This window comes from Phasianus colchicus, chromosome 34, assembly GCF_987193195.1.
Source record: "Phasianus colchicus chromosome 34, bPhaCol1.hap1.1, whole genome shotgun sequence".
NCBI lineage: Eukaryota > Metazoa > Chordata > Aves > Galliformes > Phasianidae > Phasianus > Phasianus colchicus.
Window position 1 is genome coordinate 2703461 of NC_143469.1, and position 24937 is coordinate 2728397.

Below are 24937 nucleotides of genomic sequence, written 5' to 3' on the forward strand. Positions count from 1 at the left end.
GCGACAGCGCGCTCCACCAATCAGCATGACGGTCTTCACCGAGTGATGTCCGAGCCGCCCAATGGCGGCGCGATACGAGCGGGGCGGGGCGGGGCATCCCGAGCGGCGCCCCGGGGCCGGATGAGGTTCCGCGGAGGGGAAGTTTGGTCTCCGCCGCCGCCGCCGCCGCGGGCGCAGTGAGGCCCCCCGCCGCCATGGGGAACCGCGGCATGGAGGAGCTGATCCCGCTGGTGAACAAACTGCAGGACGCCTTCAGCTCCATCGGGCAGAGCTGCCACCTGGACCTGCCGCAGATCGCCGTGGTGGGCGGGCAGAGCGCGGGGAAGAGCTCCGTGCTGGAGAACTTCGTGGGGCGGTGGGTGCCGCGCTGCGCCGCGGGGGGCGGGGCGGAGCTCCGCGCTGGGCTCCGGGTGGCGCCGCGTCTCCCGCGCGTCTCCCGCGTCTCCCGCGTCCCGGCCCGCAGCGCTGCCGGCGGCCGTGGGGCTTCGCAGCGCCGCGCTTCGCCTCGCAACTCGGCGGGGCGGCTGCCGCGGGGCCGCAACCGGAGCTGCTTTCCTCACGGGTTGGGGTTATTGGCCGCTTTTTCCTGGTGGTTTGGGGTTGGTTGTCGCTTTTTTCCTCGTGTTTTGGGGTTAGTTGCCGCTTTTTTCCTCAAGTTTTGGGGTTATTGGCCACTTTTTCCTCACGTTTTGGGGTTGGTTGCTGCTTTTTTCTTCATGTTTTGGGGTTATTGACCACTTTTTTCTTCATGTTTTGGGGTTATTGACCACTTTTTTCTTCACGTTTTGGGGTTGGTTGCGGCTTTTTTCCTCAGGTTTTGGGGTTATTGGCCACTTATTCCTCATGTTTTGTGGTTAGTTGCCGCTTTTTTCCTCAAGTTTTGGGGTTAGTTGCCACTTTTTTACTCAAGTTTTGGGGTTGGTTGCCACTTTTTTCCTTGCGTTTTGGAGTTATTGACCACTTTTTCCTCACGTTTTGGGGTTGGTTGCCACTCTTTTCCTCAAGTTTTGGGGTTATTGACCACTTTTTTCCTCGTATTTTGGGGTTATTGACCACTTTTTTCCTCGTATTTTGGGGTTATTGACCACTTTTTTCCTCAAGTTTTGGGGTTATTGACCACTTTTTTCCTCGTATTTTGGGGTTATTGACCACTTTTTCCTCAAGTTTTGGGGTTATTGACCACTTTTTCCTCAAGTTTTGGGGTTATTGACCACTTTTTTCCTCAAGTTTTGGGGTTATTGACCACTTTTTTCCTCAAGCTTTGGGGTTATTGACCAATTTTCCTCACGTTTTGGGGTTGGTTGCGGCTTTTTTCTTCATGTTTTGGGGTTATTGACCACTTTTTTCTTCACGTTTTGGGGTTGGTTGCCACTTTTTTCCTCAAGTTTTGGGTTTATTGACCACTTTTTCCTCATGTTTTGGGATTATTCGCCACTTTTTCCTCACGTTTTGGGGTTATTGACCACTTCTTTCTTCATGGTTTGGGGTTGGTTGCCACTTTTTTTCTTCGTATTTTGGGATTATTGACCACTTTTTCCTCATGTTTTGGGGTCAACAAGTGCTTTTTCTTCGTGGTTTGGGGTTGGTTGCCACTTTTTCCTTCGTGTTTTGGGGTTATTGACCACTTTTTTCTTCAGCATTTGGGGTTATTGACCACTTTTTTCTCATGTTTTGGGATTATTCGCCACTTTTTTCTCATGTTTTGGGGTTGGTTGCCACTTTTTCCTTCATGTTTTGGGGTTATTGACCACTTTTTTCTCACGTTTTGGGGTTATTGACCGCCTTTTCCTCGTGTTTTGGGGTTGGTTGCCACTTTTTTCCTCATGTTTTGGGATTATTGACCGCTTTTTCCTCACGTTTTGTGGTTGGTTGCCACTTTTTTCCTCACGTTTTGGGGTTAATGACCACTTTTCCTCACATTTTAGGGTTATTTTTTGCCTCCACAGCCCCCAAATCCCCACTTTTTCCCCATATTTTGGGGTGAGCTGCCACTTTTCCTCACATTTTGAGGGTTTTTGGCTCCGCAGCCCCAAACCCACCACTTTTTCCTCCTATTTTGCCCATTTTTGGCCCAGCAGCCCCCAAACTGCCACTTTTTCCTCCTGTTTTGTTGGTTTTCTTTAATCCCAAAGCAGTTAAAACCACCCCTTTTCACGTTTTGGGGTTATTTTTTGGCTCCTCAGCCCCAAAATCGCCACTTTTTCCTCACTTTTTGGGATCGACTGCCACTTCTCCTCACATTTTGAGGGTTTTTTTGGTTCTGCAGCCCCAAATCCGCCACTTTTCCTCCCATTTTCAGGTTTTTTTGGTTCCGCAGCCCCAAATCCACCACTTTTCCTCCCATTTTCAGGTTTTTTTGGTTCCGCAGCCCCAAATCCGCCACTTTTTCCTCCCATTTTCAGGGTTTTTTGGTTCTGCAGCCCCAAATCCGCCACTTTTCCTCCCATTTTCAGGGTTTTTTGGTTCTGCAGCCCCAAATCCGCCACTTTTCCTCCCATTTTTGGAGCTTCTCAGCACCAGAACTGCCACTTTTTCCCCATATTTTGTTTGCTTTTTGACTTCAAAGCACTCAACCACCGCTTTTCCCTCCCGTTTTGGGGTTAATTACCACCCATTCCTCACGTTTGGGGTTCTTTTTGTTGCTTTCACAGCCCCCAAACCACCACTTTGCCTCACATTTTGAGGGCTTTCGGGTCTACAGCACCAAAACCTCCGCTTTTCCTCCCGTTTTGGGGTTGATTTCCACTTTTCCTCTTGTTTTGGGGGTTGCGTTTTGCTCTCTGGCCCCAAAACCACCCCTTTTTCCTCACATTTTGGGGTTAGCTGCCACTTTTCCTCACATTTTTTTGCTCCCCGGCCTTCAAACCTCCACTTTTTCTTCACGTTTTCCATCTTTTTGTTTCCCCAGCCCCAAAACTGCTCCATTTTCTCAACGTTTTGGACCTCAGAGCACCAAACCTCTTCATTTTTCCTCACTTTATGGCATTTTGGGGCTCCCAGGGACCCAACCTCACACCTTTTTCCATCCATTTTGGGCCTTTTTGGTCCTGCAGTGCCAACCCCGGTGCCCCATCCCCCTCATTTGGGGACATTTCCCCCTCATTTGGGGTCATTTTCCCCCCACCTCTCCATTTGGGGCCATTTTCCCCTCGTTTGGGGTCACTTCCCCTCCCATCCCCCCCATTTGGGGTTATTTCCCCCCCATTTCAGGTCATTTCCCCCCCATCCCTCCCATCTGGGGACATTTCCCCCTCATTTGGGGTCATTTTCCCCCTCATCCTCTCCATTTTGGGGCCATTCCCCCCCATCCCCTCATTTGGGGTCGTTTTCCCCCTCATTTGGGGCCATTTCCCCCCCATCCCCCTCATTTGGGGCCATTTCCCCCCCATCCCCCTCATTTGGGGCCATTTCCCCCCCATCCCCCTCATTTGGGGCCATTTCCCCCCCATCCCCCTCATTTGGGGCCATTTCCCCTTTATTTGGGGTCATTTCCCCCCCATCCCTCCCATTTGGGGACATTTCCCCCTCACTTGGGGCCATTTCCCCCCCCATCCCCCTCGTTTGGGGCCATTTCCCCCCCATCCCCCTCATTTGGGGCCATTTCCCCCCCATCCCCCTCATTTGGGGCCATTTTCCCCCCCATCCCCCTCGTTTGGGGCCATTTTCCCCCCCATCCCCCTCATTTGGGGCCATTTTCCCCCCCATCCCCCTCATTTGGGGCCATTTTCCCCCCCATCCCCCTCATTTGGGGCCATTTTCCCCCCCATCCCCCTCATTTGGGGCCATTTTCCCCCCCATCCTCTCCATTTGGGGCCATTTCCCTTTTATTTGGGGTCATTTCCTCCCCCCCATCCCCCCCATTTGGGGTCATTTCCCCCCCCATCCCTCCTATCTGGGGACATTTCCCCCTCATTTGGGGCCATTTCCCCTTTATTTGGGGTCATTTCCCCCCCATCCCTCCCATTTGGGGACATTTCCCCCTCATTTGGGGCCTTTTCCCCCCCACCCCCCTCATTTGGGGCCGTTTTCCCCCCCATCCCTCCTATTTGGGGCCATTTTCCCCCTTTTGGGACATTTTCCCACCCCCAAACACCCCCCCCCACAACTTGGGGTTATTTGGGGCTGTTTTGACCCCGGAGCCGTTTGATTTTCATCTCTCTTTTTCCCCATTTCTGCCCCAAAAAGGGGCATTTCTTCCACAGCGCCCCTCAGTTCTCCCCCATCCCATCCCAGCGGGGGTGGTTGGGTGCCTAACGATGTTCCCTGGTTAATTACCAGCTAATTACACGCAGGATGTCACATGCGGGGTGACATCATCTGCCCTACAATGGCACGCACGCCCATGGAAGTGGCGGGCGGAGATAACGAGGAGCGCAGATTGCAGCTGTGATAATTAATTAATTGCTGCGTGCTGTGGGGATGAGGATGGGTGGCCTCGTAGTGCAGATTGAGGCTGTGCTAATTGCAGTAATTGGGATATGTGGGGATGGGATGGGGGCCCTGATGTCCTCGCCCGCCCCCCAGCCTTGTTGTGCTGCTGGGTTGGGTGATGAGGGCAGCACTAATTAGCTGTGCTAACGATCCGGTATCGAGCGAGCTGTGCTGTGTGCAGGCAGGGGGGATTGGGGGGTGGGGGTGGGGGTTGGGAATGGGGATGTGGGAATGGGGATGGGAATGGGAATGTGGGGATGGGAAGAGAGGAATGGGAGTGAAAAAAGGGTGGTGGGAATGGGAGGAGAGCAGTGGGAGTGGGGATGGGAATGGGGGAAGGAACGGGGGAGATGGATGGGAACGGGGGAAGGAACGGGGGAGATGGATGGGAACGGGGGAGAAGGAAGGGAACGGGGGAGATGGGAACGGGGGAGATGGGAACGGGGGGATGGAAGGGAACGGGGGAGATGGGAACGGGGGGATGGAAGGGAACGGGGGGATGGAAGGGAACGGGGGGATGGAAGGGAACGGGGGAGATGGGAACGGGGGGATGGAAGGGAACGGGGGAGATGGGAACGGGGGGATGGAAGGGAACGGGGGAGATGGGAACGGGGGGATGGAAGGGAACGGGGGGATGGAAGGGAACGGGGGAGATGGGAACGGGGGGATGGAAGGGAACGGGGGAGATGGGAACGGGGGGATGGAAGGGAACGGGGGAGATGGGAACGGGGGGATGGAAGGGAACGGGGGAGAAGGAAGGGAACGGGGGAAGGAACGGTGGGAGATGGGAATGGGGGAAGGAACGGGGGAGAAGGGAATGGGGGGTTGGGATGGGAATGGGAGAAGGAATGACATGGGAAAGGGGGGGATGGAGATGGAAAGGGGCATGGGGATGCGGGGAGAGCAGTGAGAATGGGGGAGAATTGGGGATGGGGAGTGGAAAGGGTGATGGGAATGGGAGGAGAGCAATGGGAAAGGGAAGAGAGCGGTGGGGATGGGAAGAGAATTGGGAATGGGGGAATGGGAATAGGGTGATGGGAATGGAAGAATGGGGAAGAGAGCGTTGGGAATGGGGGAGAGGGAATGGAAAGGGAGCAGTGGGGGTGGGAGAAGGAGAGAGGGATGGGGGTGGGGGATTGGGAGAAGGAGAGAGGGATGGGATTAGGAGGAGAGGGATGGGGGATTGGGATGAGAAGAGGGAGATTGGGAATGGGAGGAGAAGCATGGGGTGGGGGATTGGGATGAAGAGAGGGATGGGATTGGGAATGGGAGGAGAGGGATGGGATGGGGGTGGGAGAAGGGATGGGGTGGGAGGGATGGGATTGGGGTGGGAAAAGAAGGATAGGGATGGGAGATTGGGGTGAGAAGAGAGAGATGGGATTGGGGGATTGGGGTGAGAAGAGAGGGATGGGGTGGGAGATTGGGATGAGAAGAGAGGGATGGGATTGGGGTGAGAAGGGAGGGGTGGGATTGGGAATGGGAGGAGAGGGATGGGATGGGGGATTGGGATTGAGAAGAGAGGAATGGGATTGGGGTGAGAAAACGGGGGTGGGGGATTGGGATGAGAAGAGAGGAATGGGATTGGGGTGAGAAGGGAGGGATGGGATGGGGGATTGGGATTGAGAAGAGAGGAATGGGATTGGGATGAGAAGACGGAGGATTGGGATGAGAAGAGAGGAATGGGATTGGGGTGAGAAGGGAGGGATGGGATTGGGAATGGGAGGAGAGGGATGGGATGGGGGATTGGGGTGAGAAGAGAGGAATGGGATTGGGGTGAGAAAACGGGGGTGGGGGATTGGGATGAGAAGAGAGGAATGGGATTGGGGTGAGAAGGGAGGGATGGGATTGGGAATGGGAGGAGAGGGATGGGGTTGGGAATGGGAGGAGAGGGATGGGATGGGGGATTGGGGTGAGAAGAGAGGAATTGGGGTGGGGGATTGGGATAAGGACAGAGGGATGGGATTGGGAATGGGAGGAGAGGGATGGGATGGGGGATTGGGATTGAGAAGAGAGGAATGGGATTGGGATTGAGAAGAGAGGAATGGGATTGGGATTGAGAAGAGAGGAATGGGATTGGGATTGAGAAGAGAGGAATGGGATTGGGATTGAGAAGAGAGGAATGGGATTGGGATTGAGAAGAGAGGAATGGGATTGGGATTGAGAAGAGAGGAATGGGATTGGGATGAGAAGAGAGGAATGGGATTGGGAATGGGAGGAGAGGGATGGGATGGGGGATTGGGGTGAGAAGAGAGGAATTGGGGTGGGGGATTGGGATAAGGACAGAGGGATGGGGTTGGGAATGGGAGGAGAGGGATGGGATGGGGGATTGGGATTGAGAAGAGAGGAATGGGATTGGGGTGAGAAAACGGGGGTGGGGGATTGGGGTGAGAAGGGAGGGATGGGATTGGGAATGGGAGGAGAGGGATGGGGTTGGAAATGGGAGGAGAGGGATGGGATGGGGGACTGGGAATGGGAGGAGAGCCCGAGGAGCAGCAGGCATGGAGCGCTGCGCGCTGCCCCACAGCTGCTGTAGGGGCGGCCCTGGAGCCGGGCACGGAGAGCAGCGCTGACAATGGGGCCGTTGTGGGAGCACGGCCTCAATGGGGCTTTATGGGAAATGGGATCTTCGGGATCCGGGTGCTGGGTGGGGCGGGGGGATCCTGGGGGCTGGAATTGCGGGGGGATCTGCCGGAATTGCGGTGTTGTGCGGAGTCGAAGGCTGGGGGTGGGAGTGGGATCCTGGGAGTCTGGGGGTCTGAATTTTGGGGTTTCTCGGAGTAGGATTCAGTGAGCTTCTCCCCGGATTCCGGGCGCTTTGGGGGGCGGAATTCCGTCAGCACGAGGCAATGGGGCCCTGGTGGCCAAGAGGGCCAGCGGTGTCCTGGTGGCCAGTGCTTGGGCACAGCTGGGCAGATGTTGAGCACGAGGCAGCGGGGCGTGCTTATGGCCGAGGTGCCCAATGGTGCCCACTGGTCGCCCGGTGGCCAACCACGAGGCAGCAGGGTGCCCTGGTGGCCAAGGGGGCCAATGGGGCCCTGGGCTGCGTCACCCAGAGCGTAGCAGCCAGGCAGGGAGGTGCTGCTCCTCCCAGTGAGGCCACAGCCGGAGCGCTGGGCCCGGTGCCGGGCTCCCAGCTCAGGGCATACGAGGCCAGGCTGGGTGCTGGGCTCTGCTGGGTGCTGGCCTGGGCTCTGCTGGGTGCTGGCCTGGGCTCTGCTGGGTGCTGGCCTGGGCTCTGCTGGGTGCTGGGCTCTGCTGGGTGCTGGCCTGGGCTCTGCTGGGTGCTGGCCTGGGCTCTGCTGGGTGCTGGGCTCTGCTGGGTGCTCTGCTGGGTGCTTGGCTCTGCCAGGCCATGCTGGGTGCCATGCTGGGTGCCGTGCTGGGTGCCATGCTGTGCTGGGCTCTGCTGGGTGCTGGGCTGTGCTGGGCTCTGCCAGGCTGTGCTGGGTGCCAGGCTGTGCTGGGTGCCAGGCTGTGCTGGGTGCCAGGCTGTGCTGGGTGCCATGCTGTGCTGGGCTCTGCTGGGCAGTGCCAGGCCGTGCTGGGCAGGGCGCTGGGCTCTGCTGGGCTCTGCTGGGCTCTGCTGGGCTCTGCTGGGCTCTGCTGGGCTCTGCTGGGCTCTGCTGGGCTCTGCTGGGCTCTGCTGGGCTCTGCTGGGCGCTGGGCTGGGCGCTGGGCTGGGCGCTGGGCTGGGCGCTGGGCTGGGCTGTGCTGGGTGCTCTGCTGAGTGCTGGCCTGGGCTGGGCTGTGCTGGGTGTTGAGCTCTACTGGGTGCTGGGCTCTGCCAGGCTTTGCTGGGTGCTGGGCTGGGGGCTGGGCTGGGTGGTGCCAGGCCATACAGGGCTGGGTGCTGGGTGTTGGGCTCTACTGGGTGCTGGGCTGGGTGCTCTGCTGGGGGCTGGGCTCTGCCAGGCTTTGCTGGGTGCTCTGCTGGGTGCTGGGCTGGGCTGAGCTGGGTGCTGGGTGTTGGGCTCTGCTGGATGCTGTGCTGGGTGCTGGGCTCTGCCAGGCTTTGCAGGGTGCTGTGCTGGGCTCTACTGGGTGCTGGGCTGGGTGCTGGGCTCTGCCAGGCTTTGCAGGGTGCCATGCTGGGTGCTATGCTGTGCTGGGCTCTACTGGGTGCTGGGCTGGGTGCTGGGCTCTGCCAGGCTTTGCAGGGTGCCATGCTGGGTGCTATGCTGTGCTGGGCTCTACTGGGTGCTGGGCTGGGTGCTGGGTTCTGCCAGGCTTTGCAGGGTGCTGTGCTGGGTGCTATGCTGTGCTGTGCTGGGTGCTGGGCTCTATTGGGTGCTGTGCTGAGTGCTGGGTTCTGCCAGGCTTTGCTGGGTGCTATGCTGTGCTGTGCTGGGTGCTGGGCTCTACTGGGTGCTGCGCTGAGTGCTGGGTTCTGCCAGGCTTTGCTGGGTGCTATGCTGTGCTGTGCTGGGTGCTGGGCTCTATTGGGTGCTGTGCTGAGTGCTGGGTTCTGCCAGGCTTTGCAGGGTGCCGTGCTGGGCGCTGGACTCTACTGGGTGCTGTGCTGGGTAGTGGGCTGTGCCAGGCTTTGCTGGGTGCCTTGCTGTTCTGGGTGCTGGGTGCCATGCTGTGCTGTGCCAGGCTGTGCCGGGTGCCACCCCGGTCACTTCCTTGGCTCCCAAAGCCGCCGGCCCGGTTGTGCAGGAAGCAGCCCGGCATTGCGTGCCTGGGGACAGCGAGGCCGGGGCAGCTGGGTGTGATGGGGCCATAAAGCACCTCTCCTCCTCCTCATAAAGCTGCTGTGGGATCGCTGTGCCGACCTCACCCCGTGTCCTTCCATCCCTGCAGGGATTTCCTGCCCCGTGGCTCCGGCATCGTCACCCGGCGGCCGCTCATCCTGCAGCTCATCTTCTCCAAGACGGGTACGGCCCTTCTGCAGGCAGCCTTTACCCCATCCGGGGGCATTTGGCCCCAAATTCTGCTTCGGTTGGGTGACCACCCCGCAGTGGGGTTTGAGGTGTGGGGAGCAAACCTCGGGGTGAGGGCACCGTTAGTGGGAGAGCCCCCGTGAGGGTCCGTCTGTCCTTCCCTGGGATGTTAAATCCTGAACTTATAGAATGAGAAGGGAAGGGTGGAGGTGGGCGCCCCTCTGCTCCGCAGTGTCCAATTATCCCCACAACACCTTAATTACCCTAATGACAGGGAAGTCCTCTGTGGGTATTTGGGTTCTCCCCACGCTCCATGACTGAGGGTTGGGCTCTGAGCACAGCGGGTTTGTGACCCCCCCATAAACACCTCCCGGCAGCCGCTCCCCAAATCCTCCCCCCCTTCTCCCACTGCTCCGTGCTGCCCCCAGTGCAGCTCTGGGCCGGACCCCCCCCCAAAAAAAACATCCCGTTCCTCCCCGTTATCTCAGAATATGCCGAGTTCTTGCACTGCAAATCCAAGAAGTTCACGGATTTCGATGAGGTGCGGCAGGAGATCGAAGCGGAGACCGACCGGGTGACGGGCACCAACAAGGGCATCTCCCCCATCCCCATCAACCTGCGCGTCTACTCGCCGCACGGTCAGCCTCCTCTGGGGGTCCTGGGGGGGGGCTGGGCTGGGGGCTGCTTTGGGGGTCCTGAAGGGAAACCGGGGGGGCCTGAGTGCAAATGGGGGGGTCCTGAAGGGAAATGAGGGCTGTTCTGTGGGTCCTCAAGGGAAATTGGGGCTTCTTTGGGGGGTCCTGATGGGGCGTGAGGGGTCCTGAGGGGAAATGGGGGCTGCTCTGGGGGTCCTGAGGGGAAATGGGGGCTGTTCTAGGGGTCCTGAAGGGAAATGGGGGTTGTTCTGGGGGTCCTAAAGGGAAACTGGGGGTGCCTGAGTGCAAATGGGGGATCCTGAAGGGAAATGAGGGCTGTTCTGTGGGTCCTCAAGGGAAATTGGGGCTGCTTTGGGGGGTCCTGATGGGGTGTGAGGGGTCCTGAAGGAAAATGGGGGCTGCTCTGGGGGTCCTGAGGGGAAATGGGGGCTGTTCTAGGGGTCCTGAAGGGAAATGGGGGTTGTTCTGGGGGTCCTAAAGGGAAACTGGGGGTGCCTGAGTGCAAATGGGGGGGTCCTGAAGGGAAATGAGGGCTGCTCTGTGGGTCCTCAAGGGAAATTGGGGCTTCTTTGGGGGGTCCTGATGGGGTGTGAGGGGTCCTGAAGGAAAATGGGGGCTGCTCTGGGGGTCCTGAGGGGAAATGGGGGCTGTTCTAGGGGTCCTGAAGGGAAATGGGGGTTGTTCTGGGGGTCCTAAAGGGAAACAGGGGGCGCCTGAGTGCAAATGGGGGATCCTGAAGGGAAATGAGGGCTGTTCTGTGGGTCCTCAAGGGAAATTGGGGCTGCTTTGGGGGGTCCTGATGGGGCGTGAGGGGTCCTGAAGGGAAATGGGGGCTGCTCTGGGGGTCCTGAGGGGAAATGGGGGCTGATTTGGGAGTTTCTGAAGGGAAATGAGGGATCCTGAAGGGAAATGGGGGCAACTTTGGGGGTCCTGAGGGGAAATCGGAGCTGCTGTGGAGGTTCTGAGGGTAAATGGGGCTGCTCTGGGGGTCCTGAAGGGAAATGGGGGCTGCTCTGGGGGTCCTGAAGGGAAACTGGGGGCTGCTTTGGGAGTTTCTGAAGGGAAATGAGGGATCCTGAAGGGAAATGGGGGCAACTTTGGGAGTCCTGAAGGGAAATGGGGGCTGCCGTAGAGGTTCTGAGGGTGAATGGGGCTGCTCTGGGGGTCCTGAAGGGAAATGGGGGTTGTTCTGGGGGTCCTAAAGGGAAACTGGGGGCGCCTGAGTGCAAATGGGGGGGTCCTGAAGGGAAATGAGGGCTGCTCTGTGGGTTCTGAAGGGAAATGGGGGCTGCTCTGGGGGGTCCTGAGGGGAAATGGGGGCTGATTTGGGAGTTTCTGAAGGGAAATGAGGGATCCTGGAGGGAAATGAGGGCTGCTGTGGAGGTTCTGAGGGTAAATGAGAGCTGCTTTGGGGGTCCTGAAGGGAAATGGGGGCTGCTTTGGGAATTTCTGAAGGGAAATGAGGGATCCTGAAGGGAAATGGGGGCAACTTTGGGAGTCCTGAAGGGAAATGGGAGCTGCCGTGGAGGTTCTGAGGGTGAATGGGGCTGCTCTGGGGGTCCTGAAGGGAAATGGGGGCTGCTTTGGGAATTTCTGAAGGGAAATGAGGGATCCTGAAGGGAAATGGGGGCAACTTTGGGAGTCCTGAAGGGAAATGGGAGCTGCCGTGGAGGTTCTGAGGGTGAATGGGGCTGCTCTGGGGGTCCTGAAGGGAAATGGGGGCTGTTCTGGGGGTCCTAAAGGGAAACTGGGGGCGCCTGAGTGCAAATGGGGGATCCTGAAGGGAAATGAGGGCTGTTCTGTGGGTCCTCAAGGGAAATTGGGGCTGCTTTGGGGGGGTCCTGATGGGGTGTGAGGGGTCCTGAAGGGAAATGGGGGCTGATTTGGGAGTTTCTGAAGGGAAATGAGGGATCCTGAAGGGAAATGGGGGCAACTTTGGGAGTCCTGAAGGGAAATGGGAGCTGCCGTGGAGGTTCTGAGGGTAAATGAGAGCTGCTTTGGGGGTCCTGAGGAGAAATGGGGAGTCTTGAAGGGAAATGGGGGATCCTAAAGGGAAATGAGGGCTGCTTTGGGGGTCCTGAGGGGAAATGGGGGCTGATATGGGGGTTTCTGAAGGGAAATGAGGGATCCTGAAGGGAAATGGGGGCAACTTTGGGGGTCCTGAGGGGGAATGGGGGCTGCCGTGGAGGTCCTGAGGGTAAATGGGGGCTGCTTTGGGGGTCGTGAAGGGAAACGGGGGCTGCTTTGGGGGTCATGAAGGGAAACGGGGGCTGCTTTGGGGGTCCTGAGGGTAAATAGGGCTGCTTTGGGGGTCGTGAGGGAAAATGGGGGCTGCTTCGGGGGGCCGCTCCCCATCCTGACATCTCCTGCTCCCTCAGTGCTGAACCTGACGCTGATCGACCTGCCGGGGATCACCAAGGTGCCGGTGGGCGACCAGCCGCAGGACATCGAGTTCCAGATCCGGGACATGATCCTGCAGTTCATCGCCCGCGAGAGCAGCCTCATCCTGGCCGTCACACCGGCCAACATGGACCTGGCCAACTCGGACGCGCTCAAGATGGCCAAGGAGGTGGATCCGCAGGGTGAGCGGCCCGGCCCGCGCCTGGGGTTGGCCGGTTTGGGCCCGGTTTGGGCCCGGTTTCACCCATTTTGGGCCCGGTTTGTCCCCAGTTCTGGCCAGTTTTGTCCTCAGTTTTAGGCCCGGTTTGGTTCAGTTTAGGTCTGGTCTGGGCCTAATCTCAGGCCCGGTTTTGCCCAATTTGCAGCGGTTTTGGGCCAGATTTGCTCTATTTGGCCCAATTTGGGGCCAGTATTCCCCAGTTTGGGGTCAACTTGGGCCCAGTCTGACTGAGTTTGGGCCCAGTTTGGCTGAGCTTACCCGGGTTTTGGCCAAATGTTGCCAAGTTTCGGTCATTGTCGTCCTCAGTTGGCCCAGCTGTGGTTTGGTCTGGGGCCCAGCTGCAGACTGGTTCGGTGCTGCTTAATTAGTTCGGTGTCCTAATTGCTCGTTTGCGGGCGCTGCAGGCCTGCGGACCATCGGTGTGATCACCAAACTGGACCTGATGGATGAGGGCACCGACGCCCGGGACGTGCTGGAGAACAAACTGCTGCCGCTGCGCAGAGGTACTGGAGGGCTCCGCTCTGTGACCTTCCAGGACCTGTCCAACCCAAACAGTCACTGGGTTCTGGTCCTGAAGGAACTCATCCGACCCATTCTGTGGTTCCCTGGCCCTTAAGGACTCTTCCAACCCCACCATTTTGTGATTCTGTGACCTTTAAGGACCTTCCCAACCCATCCCACAGTTCCACAGTGTTTAAGGACCCTTCCAACGCGACCATTCCATGATTTTATGATCTTGAAGGACCTTCACAACCCATTCTATGATTCTGTGACCTTTAAGGATCCTCCCAACCCAACCATGTTGTGGTTCTGTGATCCTGAAGGACCCTCCAAGCCCACCCCATGATTCTGTGACCTTTAAGGACCCATCCAACCCAACCATGTTGTGGTTCTGTGATCCTGAAGGACCCTCCAAACCCACCCCATGATTCTGTGACCTTTAAGGACCCTCCCAACCCAACCATGTTGTGGTTCTGTGATCCTGAAGGACCCTCCAAGCCCACCCCATGATTCTGTGACCTTTAAGGACCCATCCAACCCAACCATTTTGTGGTTCTGTGATCCTGAAGGACCCTCCAAGCCCAGCCCATGATTCTGTGACCTTTAAGGACCCTTGCGACCCAACCATGTTGTGGTTCTGTGATCCTGAAGGACCCTCCAAACCCACCCCATGATTCTGTGACCTTTAAGGACCCTCCCAACCCAACCATGTTGTGGTTCTGTGATCCTGAAGGACCCTCCAAGCCCAGCCCATGATTCTGTGACCTTTAAGGACCCTTGCGACCCAACCATTTTGTGGTTCTGTGATCCTGAAGGACCCTCCAAGCCCAGCCCATGATTCTGTGACCTTTAAGGACCCTTGCGACCCAACCATGTTGTGGTTCTGTGATCTTGTAGGACCCTCCAAAACCCATCCTATGATTCTGTGACCTTTAAGGACCCATCCAACCCAACCATTTTGTGGTTCTGTGATCCTGAAGGACCCTCCAAGCCCAGCCCATGATTCTGTGACCTTTAAGGACCCTTGCGACCCAACCATGTTGTGGTTCTGTGATCTTGTAGGACCCTCCAAAACCCATCCTATGATTCTGTGACCTTTAAGGACCCATCCAACCCAACCATTTTGTGGTTCTGTGATCCTGAAGGACCCTCCAAGCCCAGCCCATGATTCTGTGACCTTTAAGGACCCTTGCGACCCAACCATGTTGTGGTTCTGTGATCCTGAAGGACCCTCCAAGCCCACCCCATGATTCTGTGACCTTTAAGGACCCATCCAACCCAACCATTTTGTGGTTCTGTGATCCTGAAGGACCCTCCAAGCCCAGCCCATGATTCTGTGACCTTTAAGGACCCTTGCGACCCAACCATGTTGTGGTTCTGTGATCCTGAAGGACCCTCCAAACCCACCCCATGATTCTGTGACCTTTAAGGACCCTTCCAACCCAACCATTGCATGGTTCTGTGATCCTGAAGGACCCTCCAAACCCATCCTATGATTCTGCGACCTTTAAGGACCCTTGCGACCCAACCACCCCGTCGTTCTGTGATCTTTAAGGACCCTCCCACCCCATTGCAGGATACATCGGCGTGGTGAACCGCAGCCAGAAGGACATTGATGGCAAGAAGGACATCCGTGCGGCGCTGGCGGCCGAGCGCAAGTTCTTCCTGTCGCACCCGGCGTACCGGCACATGGCCGACCGCATGGGCACCCCGCACCTGCAGAAGGTCCTCAACCAGGTGGGCAGGGAAGGTCCTCAGCCTTTGGGGGGCTGCGGGTGGTGGTGGTTTGGTGTTTGGTGCCCAGCTGTGGCTGTGCTGGCTGTCCTTGTCCTTCTGTGCTCATTTGGTGCCCAGCTGTGGCCGTGCTGGCCGTCCCTGTCATTCTGTGCTCATTTGGTGCCCAGTTGTGGCTGTCCCTGTCCTTCTGTGCCCATTTGGTGCCCAGCTGTGGCTGTGCTGGCCGTCCCTGTCCTTCTGTGCTCATTTGGTGCCCAGCTGTGGCCATGCTGGCCGTCCCTGTCATTCTGTGCTCATTTGGTGCCCAGTTGTGGCTGTTCTGGCCATCCCTGTCCCTTCAGTGCCCGTTTGGTGCCCAGCTGTGGCTGTGCTGGCTGTCCTTGTCCTTCTGTGCCCATTTGGTGCCCAGCTGTGGCCATGCTGGCTGTCCTTGTCCTTCTGTGCTCATTTGGTGCCCAGCTGTGGCCGTGCTGGCCATCCCTGTCCTTCTGTGCCCATTTGGTGCCCAGTTGTGGCCATGCTGGCCGTCCCTGTCCTTCTGTGCTCATTTGGTGCCCAGCTGTGGCCGTGCTGGCCATCCCTGTCCCTTCTGTGCTCATTTGGTGCCCAGCTGTGGCCATGCTGGCCGTCCCTGTCATTCTGTGCTCATTTGGTGCCCAGTTGTGGCTGTCCCTGTCCTTCTGTGCCCATTTGGTGCCCAGCTGTGGCCATGCTGGCCGTCCCTGTCATTCTGTGCCCATTTGGTGCCCAGCTGTGGCTGTGCTGGCCGTCCCTGTCCTTCTGTGCCCATTTGGTGCCCAGCTGTGGCCGTGCTGGCCGTCCCCGTCCTTTCTGTGCCCATTTGGTGCCCAGCTGTGGCTGTTCTGGCCGTCCCCATCCTTTCTGTGCCCATTTGGTGCCCAGCTGTGGCCATGATGGCCGTCCCCATCTTTTCTGTGCCCATTTGGTGCCCAGCTGTGGCCATGCTGGCCGTCCCTGTCCTTCTGTGCCCATTTGGTGCCCAGCTGTAGCCATACTGGCCATCCTGTCCCTACTGTGCCCATTTGGTGCCCAGCTGTGGCCATGCTGGCCGTCCCCATCCTTTCTGTGCCCATTTGGTGCCCAGCTGTGGCCGTGCTGGCCGTCCCTGTCCTTCTGTGCCCATGTGGTGCCCAGCTGTGGCCATGCTGGCCGTCCCCGTCCCTTCTGTGCCCATTTGGTGCCCAGCTGTGGCTGTGCTGGCCATCGCTGTCCCTTCAGTGCCCATTTGCTGTCCAGCTGTGGCCATGCTGGCTGTCCCTGTCCTTCTGTGCCCATTTGGTGCCCAGCTGTGGCTGTGCTGGCCGTCCCCATCCTTTCTGTGCCCATTTGGTGCCCAGCTGTGGCCATGCTGGCCGTCCCTGTCCTTCTGTGTTCATTTGGTGCCCAGCTGTGGCTGTTCTGGCCGTCCCTGTCCTTCTGTGCCCATTTGGTGCCCAGCTGTGGCCGTGCTGGCCGTCCCTATCCCTTCAGTGCCCATGTGGTGCCCAGCTGTGGCCGTGCTGGCCGTCCCTATCCCTTCAGTGCCCATTTGGTGCCCAGCTGTGGCCATGCTGGCCGTCCCCATCCTTTCTGTGCCCATTTGGTGCCCAGCTGTGGCTGTGCTGGCCATCCTGTCCCTATTGTGCCCTTTTGGTGCCCAGCTGTGGCCATGCTGGCTGTCCCCATCCTTTCTGTGCCCATTTGCTGTCCAGCTGTGGCCATGCTGGCCGTCCCCATCCTTTCTGTGCCCATTTGGTGCCCAGCTGTGGCCATGCTGGCCGTCCCCGTCCCTTCTGTGCCCATTTGGTGCCCAGCTGTAGCTGTTCTGGCCATCCCTGTCCCTTCAGTGCCCATTTGCTGTCCAGTTGTAGCCATGCTGGCCGTCCCCGTCCCTTCTGTGTTCATTTGGTGCCCAGCTGTGGCCATGCTGGCCATCCCCGTCCCTTCTGTGTTCATTTGGTGCCCAGCTGTGGCTGTTCTGGCCGTCCCTGTCCCTTCAGTGCCCATTTGTTGTCCAGTTGTAGCCATGCTGGCCGTCCCTGTCCCTTCTGTGCCCATTTGGTGCCCAGCTGTGGCCATGCTGGCCATCCCTGTCCCTTCTGTGCTCATTTGGTGCCCAGTTGTGGCTGTCCCTGTCCTTCTTTGCCCATTTGGTGCCCAGCTGTGGCCATGCTGGCCGTCCCTGTCATTCTGTGCTCATTTGGTGCCCAGTTGTGGCTGTCCCCATCCTTTCTGTGCCCATTTGGTGCCCAGCTGTGGCTGTTCTGGCCGTCCCTGTCCTTCTGTGCCCATTTGGTGCCCAGCTGTGGCTGTGCTGGCTGTCCTTGTCCTTCTGTGCCCATTTGGTGCCCAGCTGTGGCCATGCTGGCCGTCCCTGTCCTTCTGTGCTCATTTGGTGCCCAGCTGTAGCCATGCTGGCCGTCCCTGTCCTTCTGTGGCCATTTGGTGCCCAGCTGTGGCTGTTCTGGCCATCGCTGTCCCTTCTGTGCCCATTTGCTGTCCAGCTGTGGCCATGCTGGCCGTCCCTGTCCTTCTGTGCCCATTTGGTGCCCAGCTGTGGCCATGCTGACCGTCCCCGTCCCTTCTGTGCTCATTTGGTGCCCAGCTGTGGCTGTTCTGGCCATCCCTGTCCCTTCAGTGCCCATTTGCTGTCCAGTTGTAGCCATGCTGGCCGTCCCCGTCCCTTCTGTGTTCATTTGGTGCCCAGCTGTGGCTGTTCTGGCCGTCCCTGTCCCTTCAGTGCCCATTTGTTGTCCAGTTGTAGCCATGCTGGCCGTCCCTGTCCTTTCTGTGCCCATTTGCTGTCCAGCTGTGGCCATGCTGGCCGTCCCCATCCTTTCTGTGCCCATTTGGTGCCCAGCTGTGGCCGTGCTGGCCGTCCCCATCCTTTCTGTGCCCATATGGTGCCCAGCTGTGGCCATGCTGGCCGTCCCCGTCCCTTCTGTGCTCATTTTCTCCCATTTCTGTCCCCTCTTCCTCTCCCCCCCCCCAGCAACTGACCAACCACATCCGGGAGACGCTGCCGTCGCTGCGCAGCAAGCTGCAGAGCCAGCTGCTGTCCCTGGAGAAGGAGGTGGAGGAGTACAAGAACTTTCACCCCGACGACCCCACGCGGAAAACCAAAGCCTTGCTGCAGTGAGTGAGGGGGGCTGGGCTGGGGGGCTCCGCGCCGTGGGAGGGGGCATCTGCCTTCAGTAATTGGGGCCTGCGAGGACCTGTCCAACACAAGCCCTGCTGTAGCCCTGTGACCTTCAAGGACCCTGGGCATTTGATGGCTCTGTGATTGTCAAGGATGCGTCCAGCCCAACCTGTTGTACAGTTCTGTGACCTTCAAGGACCCTTCCAACCCCGCCCATCCTATGGTTGCATGATTCTGTTATCTTTGAGGACCTTTCCAACCCCGCCCATCTCTGAGGACTTTTCCAACCCAACCCATTGTATGGCTTCATGATTTTTTGTTCTTTAAGGACTTTTCTGAGTCAACATATTGTATAGTTCTATGGCTTTATGGGCCCATCCAACCCTCTCCATGGTTCTGTGACCTTCAAGGACCCTCCCAACGCAAACCCAAGCCATTTGATGGCTCTGTGATTGCCAAGGATGCGTCCAGCCCAACCTGTTGTACAGTTCTGTGACCTTCAAGGACCCTTCCAACCCCGCCCATCCTATGGTTTTATGATTCTGTTATCTTTGAGGACCTTTCCAACCCCGCCCATCTCTGAGGACTTTTCCAACCCAACCCATTGTATGGCTTCATGATTTTTTGTTCTTTAAGGACTTTTCTGAGTCAACATATTGTATAGTTCTATGGCTTTATGGGCCCATCCAACCCTCTCCATGGTTCTGTGACCTTCAAGGACCCTCCCAACCCAAACCCAAGCCATTTGATGGCTCTGTGATTGCCAAGGATGCGTCCAGCCCAACCTGTTGTACAGTTCTGTGACCTTCAAGGACCCTTCCAACCCCGCCCATCCTATGGTTTTATGATTCTGTCACCTTTGAGGACCTTTCCAACCCAACCTGTTGTATGCTTCCATGGCTCTGTCATCTTTGAGGACCTTTCCAACCCAACCCATTGTACGGCTCCATGATTCTTTGTTCTTTAAGGACCTTTCTGAGCCAACATATTGTATAATCCCATGCTTCAAGGGCCCATCCAACCCTCTCCATGGTTCTGTGACCTTCAAGGACCCTCCCAACGCAAACCCGAGCCATTTGATGGCTCTGTGATTGCCAAGGATGTGTCCAACCCAACCCGTTGTACAGTTCCATGGTTTTGTGACCTTCAAGGACCCTTCCAACCCCGCCCATCCTATGGTTTTATGATTCTGTTATCTTTGAGGACCTTTCCAACCCCGCCCATCTTTGAGGACTTTTCCAACCCAACCCATTGTACGGCTCCATGATTCTTTGTTCTTTAAGGACCTTTCTGAGTCAACATATTGTATAATCCCATGGCTTCAAGGGCCCATCCAACCCTCTCCATGGTTCTGTGACCTTCAAGGACCCTCCCAACGCAAACCCGAGCCATTTGATGGCTCTGTGATTGTCAAGGATGCGTCCAGCCCAACCTGTTGTACAGTTCTGTGACCTTCAAGGACCCTTCCAACCCCGCCCATCCTATGGTTTTATGATTCTGTTATCTTTGAGGACTTTTCCAACCCAACCCATCGTATGGCTTCATGATTTTTTGTTCTTTAAGGACTTTTCTGAGTCAACATATTGTATAATCCTATGGCTTTATGGGCCCATCCAACCCTCTCCATGGTTCTGTGACTTTCAAGGACCCTCCCAACCCAAACCCAAGCCATTTGATGGCTCTGTGATTGTCAAGGATGCGTCCAACCCAACCCGTTGTACAGTTCCATGGGTCTGTGACCTTCAAGGACCCTCCCAACCCTGCCCATTCCATGCTTGCACGATTCTGTTATCTTTGAGGACCTTTCCAGCCCAATCCATTGTATGTTTCCGTGGCTCTGTGATCTTTAAGGACCCTTCCAAGTCAATATAATTATATGATCCCATGGCTCTGTGATCTTCAAGGGCCCATCCAACCCTCTCCATGGTTCTGTGCCCTTCCAAGACCCTTCCAACCCAACCTATTGCATGATTCTACAACTCTGTAATCTTTAAGGACCCTTCCAGCCCAACCCACTGAATAGCCCCACGATTCTGTGATCTTCAAGGGCCCTTCCAACCCTCTCCATGGTTTTGTGACCTTCCAAGACCCTTCCAACCCAACCTATTGCATGATTCTACGATTCTACAACTCTGTAATCTTTAAGGACCTTTCCAACCCTCTCCATGGTTCTGTGCCCTTCCAAGACCCTTCCAACCCAACCTATTGCATGATTCTACAGCTCTGTAATCTTTAAGGACCCTTCCAGCCCAACCCACTGAATAGCCCCACGGCTCTGTGATCTTTAAGGACCCTTCCAACCCTCTCCATGGTTCTGTGCCCTTCCAAGACCCTTCCAACCCAACCTATTGCATGATTCTACAACTCTGTAATCTTTAAGGACCCTTCCAACCCTCTCCGTGGTTCTGTGCCCTTCGAGGACCTCTCGCAGTGCTGAGCTGCGCCGCCGCGGCCGCGTTTTCTTTGGGGTGGGGGGCAGATGTGGGTGTTTGCGCCCCGCTCTGAGCCGCCGCTGCCCCCCAGGATGGTGCAGCAGTTCGGGGTGGACTTTGAGAAGCGCATCGAGGGCTCCGGTGACCAGGTGGACACGTTGGAGCTGTCAGGAGGCGCCCGCATCAACCGCATCTTCCACGAGCGCTTCCCCTTCGAGCTGGTCAAGGTGAGGCGGGCGGCGAGCCGCGGGCGGCCCGGCTCTCGTTAGCGGGTGTTAATTGGGGAGGTCTGATTGCTGATCAGATGGAGTTCGACGAGAAGGACCTGAGGAGGGAGATCAGCTACGCCATCAAGAACATCCACGGCGTCAGGCACGTGTCTGGGCTGGGGGGTGGGAGAAGGGTGGGAGTGGGGCTGAAAGGGAGCTGGGGTTGGGGGGGAAGGGGGGGAGTGGGATTTGGAGATGGTGTGGGTGCAGGAGGGGGGTGGGGGGTGGGAGAAGGGTGGGAGTGGGGCTGAAAGGGAGCTGGGGTGGGGGGGAAGGGGGGAGTGGGATTTGGAGATGGTGTGGGGGTGGGAGGGTGGCTGGGGGGTGGGAGAAGGGTGGGAGTGGGGCTGAAAGGGAGCTGGGGTGGGGGGGAAGGGGGGAGTGGGATTTGGAGATGGTGTGGGTGCGGGACAGGGGTGGGAGAGAAGGGTGGGAGCAGGGCTCAAAGAGAGTTGGGGTGTGGGGAAAAGGGGGGAGTGGGATTTGGAGATGGTGTGGGTGCAGGAGGGGGGTAAGAGGGGGGGTGGGAGAAGGGTGGGAGTGGGGCTCAGAGGGAGCTGGGGTGTGGGGGAAGGGGGGGAGTGGGATTTGGAGATGGTGTGGGTGCAGGAGGGGGGTGGGGGGTGGGAGAAGGGTGGGAGAGGGGTGGGAGTGGGGCTCAAAGAGAGTTGGGGAGTGGGATTTGGAGATGGTGTGGGTGCAGGACAGGGGTGGGAGGGGGGTGGGAGAAGGGTGAGAGTGAGGTTTGGGGGGAGGGTGGGCCTTGGGGCGCAGGACGTGGGGGCCGCTCACCCGCTGCTGCTCCGTTGCCCCCCAGGACCGGGCTGTTCACCCCGGATCTGGCGTTCGAGGCCATCGTGAAGAAGCAGGTGGTGAAGCTGAAGGAGCCGTGCCTCAAATGCGTGGACCTCGTTATCCAGGAGCTCATTAACACCGTCAGGCAGTGCACCAGCAAGGTACTCCCCCCTCCCCCCGGCTGGGAGCGCGGGCCCCCCCCCCCCCCTCCCTCCCAGCCCATTCCTGCCCTCCCTGCTCCCCCAGCTCGGGCCGTATCCCCGCCTGCGGGAGGAGACGGAGCGCATCGTCACCACGCACATCCGGGAGCGCGAGGGCAGAACCAAGGACCAGGTGGGAGCACCCAGCACCCGCAGCCCCCCGAGATCCCCCCCTACGGCCCCCCCACGTCCCCACCCTCAGCCCTACAGACCCCCCAGACTCCCACCCACAGCCCCCACATCCCCCGCTTACAGCCCCACAGCCCCCACTTACAGCCCCATAGCCTCCCCAAACCCCCATCCTCAGCCCCACAGCCTCCCCAAATGCCCCACTTACAACCCCACATCCCCCACCCTCAGCCCCACAGCCTCCCCGAACCCCCACCCTCAGCCCCCATATCCCCCACCCTCAGCCCCACAGCCTCCCCACATCCCCCACTTATGGGCCCACAGCTTCCCCAAACCCCCACCCTCAGCCCCACGTCCCCCCCACATCCCCCACCCTCAGCCCCACATCCCCCCACCCACAGCTCCCCCATCCCCCCCACATCCCCCACCCACAGCCTACCCACAGCCTCCCCCACCTCCCCCACCCTCAGCCTCCCCACCTCCCCCACCCACAGCCCCCACATCCCCCACTGACAGCTCACATCCCCCACCCTCAGCCCCACAGCCTCCCCAAACCCCCACCCTCAGCCTCACATCCCCCACTTACAGCCCCACATCCCCCCCACATCCCCCACTTACAGCCCCACAGCCTCCCCAAACCCCCACCCTCAGCCTCACATCCCCCACTTACAGCCCCACAGCCCCACATCCCCCACCCTCAGCCCCACATCCTCCACCCTCAGCCCGACAGCCTCCCCACATCCCCCACCCACAGCCCCCACATTCCCACCCTCAGACCCACAGCCTCCCCAAACCCGCACCCTCAGCCCCACATCCCCCACTTACAGCCCCATAGCCTCCCAAAACCCCCACCCTCAGCCCCCACATCCCCCACCCTCTGCCCCCCAGCCTCCCCACATCCCCCACCCTCAGCCCCACAGCCTCCCCAAACCCCCACCCTCAGCCTCACATCCCCCACTTACAGCCCCTCAGCCCCACAGCCTCCACCCTCAGCCGCACAGCCTCCACCCTCAGCCCCACAGCCTCCCCGAACCCCCACCCTCAGCCCCACATCCCCCACTTACAGCCCCATAGCCTCCCAAAACCCCCACCCTCAGCCCCCACATCCCCCACCCTCAGCCCCACAGCCTCCCCAAACCCCCACCCTCAGCCCCCTCAGACCCCCACCCCCAATTCCAAAGCTCCCAATCCCAAATCCCTCGCTCCCACTCCCAGAACTCCCCACCTGTAATCCCAAAGCTCCTGTTCCCCATCCCAAATCCTCCCTCCTCCTGGTCCCAACCCATAATCCCAAAGCTTTGCACTCCCGATCCCAAATTGCCCCCACCCACAATTCCGGACCCCCCCCGTAATCCCAGAGCTCCCACCCCCCCCGCTGACCCTCCCACCCCCCCAGATCCTGCTGCTGATCGACATTGAGCTCTCCTACATCAACACCAACCACGAGGACTTCATTGGCTTCGCCAAGTGAGTGGCTCAGGGTTGTGGGGTGGGGGTCCCGCTTTGGGTGGGGGTCCCACAGCCCAAATTACACAGCGCCAGGCGAGCTCCCCCAGACCCCCACCCACAGACACCCCCCCTTCACCATGACCCCCTCCCCATTCACCATCTCCTTGAGGTCGTTGTGGAGGGTTCAATAGGTTCATTAGCAGAGGCAGCTCGTTAAGGTGACGAAGGCTCTCATTGCTGTTGTGGAAGCCCCGCAGGACTCTCCCCTTTTTCTCGGACCCCCCCCCTTTTTCTCAGACCCCCCCTTTTTCTCAGACCCCCCCCTTTTTCTCAGACCCCCCCCCTTTTCTCGGACCCCCCCTTTTTCTCAGACCCCCCCCCCTTTTTCTCGGACCCCCCCATTTCTCCCCATTCTCTCTCATCTCCTCACACCCCACTGTGCTGTAACCTCTCCTCTTTCTCTCCGTCCTCGCTCTGTCCGGGGGCTCCAACCTCTCCCACCCCAAAGCTGTTACAGTGAGCAGCACCTGAGCGCCGGGTGCGTATGGGCAGCGTGCTGAGAGCGCAGGCAGAACCGCATGCTGCTGTGGCCTGGGGGTCCTGGGGGGGCAGGGCCAGGGATGGGGAGGGGGTCCTGGGGGGGCAGGGCCAGGGCCAGAACTGCATCCTGCTGTTGTTGTTGCCTGGGGGCAGAGAATGGAGTTGGGGACGGGGACAGGGCTGGGGCTGCGTGCTGCTGTGAGCTGGGGACAGAGGAGGGGGCTGGGGACAGGGACAGGGGTCCTGGGGACAGGGACAATGCTGGGGCTGCGTGCTGCTGTGAGCTGGGGACAGGAATGAGGTCCTGGGGACAGGAATGGGGTTGTGGGGACAAAGACACAGCTTTTGGGGTCCTGGGGGCAGGAATGGGGTGGTGGGGACAAGGACACAGCTTTTGGGGTCCTGGGGACAGGAATGGAGTCCTGGGGACAGGGATGGGGCCAAGGACAGGGCCAGAACTGTGTGCTGCTGCTGTGAGCTGGGGAGTGGGACAGGGTCCTGGGGGACAGAGATGGGGTTGAGGACAGGGGCGGGGGTCCTGGGGGCAGGGCCAGGGATGGGGAGGGGGTCCTGGGGGGGCAGGGCCAGGGCCAGAACTGCATCCTGCTGTTGTTGTTGCCTGGGGGCAGAGAATGGAGTTGGGGACGGGGCTGGGGCTGCGTGCTGCTGTGAGCTGGGGACAGGAATGGGGTCCTGGGGACAGGAATGGGGTGGTGGGGACAAAGACACAGCTTTTGGGGTCCTGGGGGCAGGAATGGGGTGGTGGGGACAGGAATGGGGTGGTGGGGACAAAGACACAGCTTTTGGGGTCCTGGGGACAGGAATGGAGTCCTGGGGACAGGAATGGGGTGGTGGGGACAAGGACACAGCTTTTGGGGTCCTGGGGGCAGCAATGGGGTGGTGGGGACAAGGACACAGCTTCTGGGGTCCTGGGGACAGGAATGGAGTCCTGGGGACAGGAATGGGGTGGTGGGGACAACGACACAGCTTTTGGGGTCCTGGGGACAGGAATGGGGTCCTGGGGACAGAAATGGGGTGGTGGGGACAAGGACACAGCTTTTGGGGTCCTGGGGACAGGAATGGAGTCCTGGGGACAGGAATGGGGTGGTGGGGACAAGGACACAGCTTTTGGGGTTCTGGGGGCAGTGACGGGGCC

The 24937-nt window shown here is 58.8% G+C and overlaps 2 protein-coding genes and 1 long non-coding RNA gene across 8 annotated transcripts in view; 2 read left to right on the forward strand and 1 right to left on the reverse strand.

Moving 5' to 3' along the window:
* Positions 1-99: 99 nt before the first annotated feature.
* DNM2 (dynamin 2) overlaps positions 100-24937 on the forward strand; it is a 51383-nt gene continuing 26545 nt past the window's right edge. For 3 of the 6 annotated variants that reach the window (XM_090128902.1, XM_090128904.1, XM_090128903.1), the window contains exons 1-12: positions 101-355; positions 9235-9308; positions 9803-9952; positions 12349-12552; positions 12995-13093; positions 14668-14828; positions 17821-17963; positions 20491-20626; positions 20704-20771; positions 21486-21624; positions 21710-21796; positions 23189-23259. In XM_090128902.1, the coding sequence (XP_089985028.1) occupies positions 195-355; positions 9235-9308; positions 9803-9952; positions 12349-12552; positions 12995-13093; positions 14668-14828; positions 17821-17963; positions 20491-20626; positions 20704-20771; positions 21486-21624; positions 21710-21796; positions 23189-23259 (1493 nt within the window). In that variant the 5' untranslated portion in view covers positions 101-194. Of the gene's footprint in view, positions 356-9234; positions 9309-9802; positions 9953-12348; positions 12553-12994; positions 13094-14667; positions 14829-17820; positions 17964-20490; positions 20627-20703; positions 20772-21485; positions 21625-21709; positions 21797-23188; positions 23260-23749; positions 23780-24937 lie in introns of all 6 variants that reach the window. The other 3 variants (XM_090128898.1, XM_090128899.1, XM_090128901.1) reach the window with 2 other exon arrangements.
* LOC149913874 (uncharacterized) lies at positions 363-4622 on the forward strand. Its single transcript, XM_090128906.1, has 2 exons — positions 363-2248; positions 2300-4622. Exon 2 carries the CDS (start codon positions 2980-2982, stop codon positions 4129-4131), a length of 1152 nt encoding a protein of 383 aa, XP_089985032.1. The 5' UTR covers positions 363-2248; positions 2300-2979; the 3' UTR covers positions 4132-4622.
* On the reverse strand, positions 18192-19659 carry LOC149913875 (uncharacterized). The gene is made up of 3 exons (XR_016460958.1): positions 19112-19659; positions 18825-19009; positions 18192-18208 (listed from the first exon to the last, which is right to left on the reverse strand). It is a non-coding gene; the product is annotated as an uncharacterized LOC149913875 (long non-coding RNA).